The sequence below is a fragment of the Danio rerio genome, chromosome 23 (assembly GCF_049306965.1).
Source record: "Danio rerio strain Tuebingen ecotype United States chromosome 23, GRCz12tu, whole genome shotgun sequence".
Lineage (NCBI taxonomy): Eukaryota > Metazoa > Chordata > Actinopteri > Cypriniformes > Danionidae > Danio > Danio rerio.
The window spans coordinates 5,434,880-5,445,903 of NC_133198.1; the positions used below are offsets into that span (position 1 = coordinate 5,434,880).

Consider the following 11,024-nt stretch of genomic DNA (forward strand, 5'->3'; position numbering starts at 1 on the left):
AATCTCTCCGGTAAACAGAAAATGGGGGGAGGGGGGGTATAAAATGTTTTTAATACATTTATATAGCAAAAAAAAAAAAGTACAGCCTTGTTGATATAGTAACCCATCGAAAGCTTCATCTCAGTCTGTTGTTCTAAATGTGAATCATTGGCCACAGAACAGGAACATCCCAACTCACACACAAGAGCAAACTAATTCAGTTGACATTTAATGTAAAGTGGGTTTTTACAGTTTTCTATTTACGCTAGATAAACATTCTTCCCAAACAACACCATAAACATGTCAACAGCAGTATTACACCGAGGTTAGAGAGAATGTGTTCATCTATCTCTGTTTAATACACTCATTACCACAATAATCACTCTGACAGTTACAAGTAAAATCCCACTTTTTTTTTTCTTTTGTTTGTTGGATACAAAATAACAACGTAGACCAAATGCCCGAAGGCTTAGACATGAAACGTGATCGTACCGTTAAACCCAGATGAGTGCTTGATTATTAGAGATTTGCATTAAAAGACGGGTTAAACAGACAGAGAAAGAGAGAGAGAAAGTGTGTGTGTGTGTGTGTGTGTGTGTGTGTGTGTGTGTGTGTGTGTGTGTGTGAGAGAGAGAGAGAGAGAGAAAGAGAGAGTGAGAGAGAGAGAGAGAGTCTGGTGGATATAAAAGCTATGGATTTGACAACAGGTGCACATTACAGGTGATGCTCCGCTCCACCTGTTAGAAGCTCTTGTTCAGCAACTTTTGCGATTCATTAACATCTTCTCAGGCACACTGGAACTACCTTGAGGTAAACTCACAAGTCTAGATTATCATTCAAAAGTGTTGGCAGGAATCTGTGCTGATGTACTGGAGATTGTTTGTATTTGAGCTGTTTTGTCTGTCATCGCATGAGTTATGAAATGTTTTTGACTGATCAAACTGCATTCTAACAGCATTCCAGTCTTTGACTCATTTTAACATGTCTTTTATTATACTTTTTATTTTTAGATGTTGGCAAACCTTGAAAATGTGAGTATCATTTGTGCTTAATTGTTTGCTTGACTGAAGGGATAGTTAAAGAGTTCAGATGCTAAAACCTTTAAATGACATCCAAAATGTTGTGCTAAAATGACCGCCTCCTATTTTATAATCAGTTATTTCACTTTAAGGACCATGTAAATAACTTATTCGTCACTATAAAAGTTAAATTACTCAGCCTACAAACAGGAGTCGAAAAAATAATGTTAATTGTATAAGAAAATTTAGCATCTAAACGTTTCAATTGTTGTTAAAAACAAAGAAAAAATGAAGCTTTTTACAGTCCTACAGATCTTATTTATAGTGCTTCTTCCAAAAGTGGTAATATATACATAAAAATGTGCAGATATATATTTTAAAGTAATAATTACAGAATTAAATATGCATTTATTAACCACACACTTGATCTATCAGATAGGGGTGTAAATAAGACGTCTCATTGGATGCATCATCATAATGTAATATGGTATTTGTTGATGCTTCAACAAGTTATGTGAAACAATTTTAATTGTATTCTATTTAGTGTTATATCATTCATTCATTCATTCAAACTGTATTTATAAAGCAATTTTGTTCTTAAAAAACTTTGGTTTTTATAAGCTTTTTGGTTTTTATTACCACTTAACAACCATCAAACAGCAAACCGAACTGCTATACAGTAAAATGTCTTCACAAAACAACACTTGACTAATAAAAGATACTTTAAAAAACAGATATGCAAGACATACATGAACACTATTTAAACAAATATCAAGTTTAAAATGTCAAGGGAAAAGTATGGGCTTGAGATGGGATTTAAAACAAATGTTTTATCTTTTATACTAAATATGATATCTTTCATTATGTTGGTATTTTGATATGATCTGCTTCATTCATAGATCAATTCACTTTTTTTTATCAACTCACAAATGCGAGCAAAGTATACTGTAATATGGGAATGCATTTGAACTCATTAGTTCAATAATAGTTAGTTTTAAATAATAAAGAAAGACGTGACATAAACAATAATAAAAATATAATTGGATCTTTATCAAATGTATATAAAATCCCTTTTGTTAGTTTTATTTAATGCACACTGCAACATGGGACAACTCGCCTTTGTCCTACATGCATATTTGCTTGTTTGTATTCAATTGATGCTTTAGTTTTTAACAATAAAGAAAGACGTGACATAAACAATATTAATAATATAATTGGATATTTATCAAATGTATATAAAATCCCTTTTGTAAGTTTTATTTAATACACACTGCAACATTGGATGACTCGCCTTTGTCCTACATGTATATTTGCTTGTTTGTATTCAATTGATGCTTTAGTTTATAACAATAAAGAAAGACGTGACATAAACAATATTAATAATATAATTGGATATTTATCAAATGTATATAAAACCCCTTTTGTAAGTTTTATTTAATACACACTGCAACATGGGATGACTCGCCTTTGTCCTACATGTATATTTGCTTGTTTGTATATGCAATGCAGGCAAAACAGATGTATAATATTACTACTAATAGGTTAGCACAGACTCTTAATGCAAATGCATGTTACGTCACGTGCCTCCTGGTGCATGTAAAACACTAAGTTTACTGAGAATTCTTTTGAATGCACAAATCAAACAGTGTTTTGCAACATTTGTTCAGTACTGTACTGTATTCAGTCATGCAAAAAATACAAATAAAATAAATAAATAAATAAATAAATAAATAAATAAATAATAATAATAATAATAATAATAATAATTGTTTAATTAAATAAAATACCACTTGTTTCCTTGGATGTACTGGATTTATTTGAATCAAAAATGTGAAAAGAACTGATAACATTATTTCAAATGTCATATATATATATATATATATATATATATATATATATATATATATATATATATATATATATATATATATATATATCCATTTACCTATTCAAATGTCAATTTTTTATTATTATTATTTTTTTTATTTTTAAGAATGTCAATTGGTCAACTTAACAAATGCTTTCATTAGATGTGATCAACAATCAGAATAATTTCATAACTCAGGTTGAAATGGAACGATTCTCTCGACTCAGGATCCAACATTGATCTCACTTTACATTTTATAATGATTTTTCAAACAAAATTGAGTCAAGACCATTTAGAAATGAACAAGTGCTGTATTTTAATTCCATAAATATTGCATGTTTTCTTATGAGGTAAAACTGTATCGTCAAATAGCAAATTTGGTAATAGGAACTTTTAAACAAATCACAAATTAAACAATAAAAAATAATAATAATACAAAAATAAGTAACTAAATAAACTATAATAATAAATAAACTATAACTGAAATTTTTAAGTTATAGTTTTTAAGATTTTTGTAAGCTATATATATATAAAGTATATATATATATATATATATATATATATATATATATATATATATATATATATATATATATATATATATATATATATATAATCTCATCACTTTAGAATTATAAGGTTCTATCTGTGACAACCTATTTACATTATGGGATGTTTTTTATAGGTTGTTTACATTTTAAGACTTTTTATTTAAAAAAAACACGTTACACATACTGTTTGCTGTATGGAATCCAAAAACGTTGAAGCTCAATATCTCAAAATCATTCAGAATGCAAAGAGAACCTTATAATTCCACATATAAGTGTAGTAGTCATGATAATTCATGCATTCAATGACAGATTGTGTTCATTATTTTGCATGGAAAAAAAGGAAAAGGCCTTTGTTGTATTGATGGACAGTGATTTTACTTAAGAAAAATAGTACAAACGTAGCAAACACATTGCTTTAAATGTTTATTAATCTTTTTATATGGCATGTAAAGCTTTGGGGTCAGAAAGTTCTTAAATAATATCATAAAACATTTTTTTCATCTTGTTTTTTTAAAGGTAAATGTAGCTGTAGGTTATACAGTGCATTGTTAACTGCAGAAGTCCTTTATTGAAAAAATAAAGAAAAAGACAAGTTCTGACAGAGATCAAGCCTCAGTCAGGTAAAAAAGTAATGCAAAAGTAACTCAATAGTAATGTAACACATTACTTACCATAAAAAGTAATTAAGTTACTTTTTAACTCAATATTGTGATGCGTTACTTTCAAAACGAATCCTCCCCAACACTGTATATACTGTATATTTAATAATTAATCAGGATATCCACAATCATTTTAGTGTAAACACTATATATAAGACATTTAATCAGTAGAGTGACATTTGTAGTGCAGAACGAGACACAAATTACATTTTACTTAAACATGAATATAACCTGTCAATTCTGAGAAATTATTAATAGTGGTCTTAAAATTTGTATATAAAAAGTTAAAGGATAATGTTTTATTTTTCTCCTGCTGATGACACATTGTGTACAGTATTATGCATCACACTCACTGTAAGCTAACGTTCTTTAATTTACAGATTCAGTACTTCCATGACATGTGCCCTCGAGAGCCGTCAACAGGGGCCCTGGATCTGGACGTGATTGAGGAGTATCTACAGGAACACTTGCTGGAGGTCATGCCAACACCCTGTGTCCAGCGGAGGAACCATGAGGAGTGCAGTCTGGCAGGTGAGGGTAATTAGCAAAAAACAATACACCACCAGACCTGTGAGGGGAAGGCTCGCTTCTGCTTTTTTCAGATTAATGGAGGCCCAGTTTTTACTTTATAAGGTCAGAGATTTCCTCTCTGACAAAGCTTCTTTATTTGTATATCAAGACGTGAATTCCATCACACCAGTCGTAGACATTTAGGTTAGAGTGGTGAAATTGTGAAGACGGTGGAAAGTTGGTGGTAAATCATGTTCTGAGTTTATACCTGGGAGTTTATTTCTCTCAATTCTGAACTCTCACTTCTGTTTGCCCGGTGACCCTTGCTTCGTTGCTAATGTAACCCTGCCAGTCCTACGCCACCCAACCCACTCCGATCTGGTATCAAACCGCTACGTTCCTGCAGAATTCAGTCCCAACCCTGATCAAACACACCTGAACCAATTAATAGTACCTAAAGCAACACTTGATAATTACAAGCAGGTGTGTTTGGTCAGGGCTGCAACTAAAATCTGCAGGAAGGTGGCTCTCCAGGAACAGGGTTGGTGACCCCTGCTAAAGACCATGGCCTCTAGCATCTGTCGCTAGAGCACATTTAGAGGTCAGAGGAGTGAGGTTTACCTGCACAGCACTCACTAGCTGGCCTCCGTTACACTAACATGGATTTTATTGAGAGAATAGCTGTGTTTATGTGCTTTAGGAGGACTGAAAAACAGCGTTGATTTTTTTAGAGCTAAGTCCACTAAATCCATTCAGAGGGGCACCCAGCTCTGTGAGTTTATTCACTCCTCTAGAAACTATATATGGAAGCTTCTGACTGAGCTGAGCCAAGTTTGATGAACATTTGTCGGTGTTGGCAGCAGGATTTTACCCAGGACACCAACAACAGGCACTACGTCATAATCAAGTCCCCACAAGAGCAAGCTCCTGATTGGTTAACGCGGCGCAAATGTCCACTAATTTTCGAATTTGAGCGAAATATGTGATATGCGCATTAAGCATGTCAATCACGCAAAAATGCTTAAACTGCGTCAAATTGCGTCATTTGCACTGCAGGATGTCAATTCGCATCCTTGTATTGACTTAACATGTAAAACACTCGTGCTTGACGGTTCTTCCCCTTCTTGTGTGAACGCAGCATCACAATTCAAATTTGTTTGTCTTTCTTTTTCTTCTCAGAAATGTGGCATTATTGTTATCTCAGTTGTGACCTCATAGGCCTTACAATAGTGATGTGCGGATGGCGGTTATATCCGCGGACGCTGTGGGTAATCCGCGGATCGGGCAGGTCGGGTAATAAAAAAATACATTATTATTAATTGTGGGTGGGTTGCGGGTGGATGTGGTCGCACATGACAGTGGACCAGCAAAAACAGCAGAGTGGGCTTTGCAGAATGGGAAGATGAGATGCCTAAAATAATGGATGAAGTGCAAGAGTAGCTTACTGTTCAAAGTTTCAGTTAGAGGAGTCATCAGAGGAAAATCTGCTATCATTCTGAGAGAAACAAGATCGCTTATTTTCATGACTGCAGGCGAGGCGGAATCGCCCGAAGTAGATGCTATTCTGTTTTTGCACAGTGTGAAGGAAAGGGCCAAGTAAACATAACATAGCTGCCATTTAGACTGAAGTAGCACCCTTTTTGTTTTCTGTAAAAGCTAAAATGTCTTTTTTTTTACTTTCTGTTTCTATTTGAAAATGAAGAAAATGTCTAAAGACAAAATAATATTCATTTAAAAACGTTTACGATTAACGCATTATTTTACTATCAGAAATGCGCAGATGTAAGCTCACTGAATCTGCTGTTAATATCCACGGTGACCAGAGCCGGCGCGCCCATAGAGGTGACCCAAGTGGCCACCAAGAGCGACAGAATAGAGAGGGCGGCATCTGTTCTGACTTTATTTGATGCAATTGTTTACATCTCGCAATTGCTGTTATCAGAACTGCAAAGTCACAATGCTAAGGTTTTAACTTGAAAGATTGATGAAAAAAAATCTGATTTCTTTTTTTTTTTTTTTTTTTTTTTTTGTCTGTTTGTAGTCAATAAAATAGATTATCCTGCCCCAGGGCTTGGAGAGTAATCCAAATGAAATCTCAAATGTGATTGAGGATTGTCATGCGTATCTGGTCAGGGAAGCACACGTTTGAGCAGTAACTCTCCTCCAAAAACCAGAGGGCACTCTCATGTGAAAACTCCCAACACTCATGAAGAACAAATTTTTGAGTGCAGCATTTACAACACTGAACCGTAGTTCATCGAGAAGCTACACAAACAGCTGTCATTATAACAGAATGATTATGTCATTATCGTCCAATTAAAAGGATTTTGATTTTGAACGCAAGGCTTACCCTGCCTTAGAGGTTTAAAATTATGAAGGGGAAAAATGAACTCTTTTCTATAGAATCTTATTATTTTCATGGAATAAAGTTAAGAAATGTAAATGGCATTTTTATCTCACATTTCTAAACAATGGCCAAACAAGTGATAACTCTTTAAAAGTGGCCAGAAAGCAGTATTTATTTACACTTTAAGCTGAATTACTAATGTTGTTATTATTAAACTTGCAGTTGCAAGTTAAGTTGAGATAGGAGCCACAATGTCTTTTAGCCTTATAACATTGTACGTTGCAGCGAGTAGCATATGCGATAACAATGAGTGATTTGTTTCCACAGAGAACAGCTGGTCTGGTCGTTATGCATATGAATGGAATTACGGTGAAGTCTCAGGAACAGATGAGACTCGCAAACAACAGACTCAGCAGCAGCAGACGTGGCTCTGCCAGTCCAGTCACAACGAGTGGGTAGGTTTAACAAGATGACAACATTGCAGTAATATAAACAACAGGAATGCATGACGTTTCAACTGAGCATGGATGTAATTATTTACCATCAGGGACGCTTTCAGTATGACAGAAGCCACTGCAGTGATTCAGATTCGCTCTCCACCAGCTCTGGGTGTCAGGAGTTTCCTCCTTCTCCAACCACAGACAGGACAGGACAGATCGCGTACGACTCGATGACACTAGCGCCACTCACAGGTAAAACACAGCGAATGCCTTATTTTAATCCCAGTTTTAGAGACTGATGCATTTGAATGAGTTGTATGATTTTGTACATATTATATATAATTTAGAATAGTTTTTTTAGAGTACGTTTGCATGAAACCATCTTCATCAGAATATGCATTCAGTGACAACAGCACTCTGGTGGCCCAAAAATATAAAGCTTATGAAAGCTTTTATCAAGTTTTATCAAGTATTTTGAAGCCATTTGACCAGTACTTACTTTTCACTGTTTTTTCTTTTATTGCCATTATACTTACCGGCAAAACCGAAATGTCCTTACAACGCAGATTTGAAAGACACCGGTGCTTTCTCGTACTGTTGCCTCACTTCGCCGCTGCTTCCTTGTACTGATGCCTCAGCCTCACTTCACCGCCGCTCGCAATGTTAAAGTGTGATATGATTGTCAAGCTCCCCCTAACTTTAGAGCATAGTGATTAGATAGTTACTCGCGGGGAGGAGTTTCCTCATCTCAGCTCAAAGACTTACAGGCACACACAATCAATTCGGGGAGATATCAAACGCACATAAATTATTTAAACGCAAAACCGAGAGGTTCATTTTTATTTAGAGATAAACGCGGCATAATAATCATTGGTAACACAACGTATTGTGCACTGGTGTTTTACTGATTTGGTAGATGGATGCATGTAAATGTTGCATTTTTTCTCTTTGAAATTCACTAAAAGCAACTACATTATTTCTCAGGTAAAAGGAAGGAGCGACTGTTCCAGTTCTTGTATGAGATGCTGCAGACACCAGACATGCGGAGCTGCATTTGGTGGGTTCAGTCCAACAACGGGACGTTCCAGTTCTCGTCGCAGAACAAGGAGAAGCTGGCAGAGATGTGGGGCAGGCGAAAGGGTAACCGCAAGACCATGACCTACCAGAAGATGGCACGTGCCCTGCGAAACTATTCCCGAACAGGAGAGATCTGCAAAGTAAAACGCAAACTCACCTATCAGTTCACAGAGAGAACACTGAGAGGCCTGCAGAACAACTCGCAGAGGTTCATGGGTAGTTAATGTGATCTGTCCACCAATGTTTTTTGTTTTTTTTTTGCAACCCAGGCTCATTCAGGAAACGTAGCCCCGTGGACGTTATTGGAGACTGCGAAATATGTCCTGGGAGTTACGCATACAAATCCGCGAGAGGCCGCTGTGCATGCTTTTTCGTGTCTCGAACGCCTCTTGTGAGCGCCATTTGCACCCGCACTGTTCTCGCGTAAAGCCCCCGGAGGCTGCTGTCGAGCGACTGTATGTCCGACTGACCAAATGATTGACTGGGCAACGGCCAATCAACCGACCCACTCTCCTCTTCCTTCCCTTAACCCAACCAGTTTTACCGATGGACCCACGGCCGGCCCGCTCGCTTCCCTCCCTAATCCCAAGCAACGATTTACAAAAGCCATCCAGAAAAAGAAAAGCCCTTGTCTGATTTTGACCGCATTTTCGTATTTCATCATGTTCTTGCACTGTTACGAACTCGTTCACTTTGTTTTTTGGATTCTGTTTTTGTCTTACCTGATTTCTGGAACCGATCTTCCCCGGACTCGAACCCGGTCATCGCCTTTGGCTCCCCGCTCCGCTGATGTATACAACGAGCTAACCGGACAAACTGGTTGCGGTGGGAAAGCCCTCCACATGGAGGTGAGCTATCAGCCGGCGAGCACGAAGAGAAGCGGCATCACACCACCCCATAGTGTTCGCTTAAAAAAATGAAATGCAGCCATACGCACCTCCAACCATGTAAATCACGGTCTTCAGAAACGTCCGCGGGGCTGCGTTTTCAGAATGAGCTTGGGTTGTTTTTTTTTGTTTTTGTTTTGTTTAGTTTTCTCAAGGTGGGAAAGTGTAAACAAATACTGCGTATTTTACAGAGGTGGTTTTGCCTTTTTAATGTTCATAATGCAATGTGGGTGTAAAACAACACTGATTTTCTAATTCTACATGGCTTAATTAAGGCTAAGTTGATCTTTTTTATTTACAATAACATGGAATTGTTGAAGGTGATCTTTGAAATATGTTAATCTGAGGATTGTTGACCATTACACTACGTTATATGTAGTCATGAATCCGTTTGTTGTTGCTCTTTTTTTATATAAAATGCGCTATTTTTGTGCTAATTTGACTTTTTTAATGGCATTAAAATGTTAATACTTGGTATTCTGGAATAAATTCATTTTACCTCACAGTTGTTTGCTTGGTTTTGGAGAATGAACAAGGAAATCAGCAGCCATAAAGTTGTTGAATCTAATACATTACCCTGTACAATCAATGTTAATTTTTTATTCAGTATTTCTAAATATGAGTCAACCAGACCAGGCTACTGGAGACAGGGGACATATGGCCACTTATATCCACCAATTGTCAAATTGTCCCCACCAATAAATCCCATCCGAGAAAATAATGCTTCGTCAACTCTCATTAGCCTAGATGTGCAGAAAGGGTTAAATCATATTATTGAGTCCTACCTATACAAACACATAACATGTGATTGGCCGTGTTTTATTTTGCTGTAACATGAGAGGCTGTAGCTGTGTTTGGATGTTTTAAGCTCCAAAACTCCAAGGAAATGTTCCAGTTCTATATAAGGCTTATCACTGTGCAAAGGAGTACAGCTATCACTTGACGCAAAAGTATAAAACAGGCTTTACTGTCCAAGACTTGAGGTCGGTGACACATGGGTGTCAAAAGCAAATTTACACTTTTGAACCAGACTATCTAGTTCTGTTATTTAGGGGACAGAGCTAGCAAATTGCATGTGGCTCAAATCCGGCCCACACTAGACACTTACATTTAAACCACATACTGAATGGAATGATGGCACTTGGGCGGTCCGCTACAGTTTGTCAGATCTGGGCCACAAATAAGCCAAAGCAATACCACATATTAGCCGGAATTAAACCAAATGAATCAGAACTGATCCTATTCTGGGCCACAATTCGCTTTTATTCTGGCCCAGATCTGGCCTATTACTTCTAATAATGGATTAAACATTGGTAAACATCAGTGAATTATATTATTTCACCAAAGGGTAAGCCTCAAATAATTTTGTTTGCTGTAATGAACAAGCAAAGTTACAGCTTAATATTTATTTATATTAAGAGGTTCAGTGCTATGGGCCCATAAACCAAATACTTTTCTCCATGATGGTGACTTTAGTCTATGTGGTCCACATATGTTTTAAGATAACTGGGTTACATTTGCCATATCTCCTGTGGGCCGCTTTAGGCTTACAACCACATTAGCCAGAGCTACCTGTGCCAAATATTTGGCAAAAGTGGCCCACATTTGTTTTAAGATAACTGGGCCACATTTGCCATATCTTCTCTGGGCCACTATAGGCTCAAATACACATTAGTCACATTAGCCAC

At 36.5% G+C, this 11,024-nt stretch overlaps 1 protein-coding gene across 1 annotated transcript; it reads left to right on the top strand.

Moving 5' to 3' along the window:
- Positions 1 to 658: 658 nt before the first annotated feature.
- LOC101885606 (uncharacterized) lies at positions 659 to 9,839 on the top strand. Its single transcript, XM_009296622.4, has 6 exons — positions 659 to 789; positions 990 to 1,010; positions 4,456 to 4,606; positions 7,260 to 7,387; positions 7,480 to 7,624; positions 8,357 to 9,839. Exons 2-6 carry the CDS (start codon positions 990 to 992, stop codon positions 8,671 to 8,673), a joined length of 762 nt encoding a protein of 253 aa, XP_009294897.1. The 5' UTR covers positions 659 to 789; the 3' UTR covers positions 8,674 to 9,839.
- The last annotated feature ends 1,185 nt before the right edge of the window (positions 9,840 to 11,024 follow it).

Coding starts and splice junctions, on each gene's coding strand:
- LOC101885606 (XM_009296622.4), top strand. CDS start 990: ATGTTGGCAAACCTTGAAAAT. Junction 4,607..7,259: donor TGAGGAGTGCAGTCTGGCAG/GTGAGGGTAATT, acceptor TTGTTTCCACAG/AGAACAGCTGGTCTGGTCGT. Junction 7,625..8,356: donor GACACTAGCGCCACTCACAG/GTAAAACACAGC, acceptor ATTATTTCTCAG/GTAAAAGGAAGGAGCGACTG.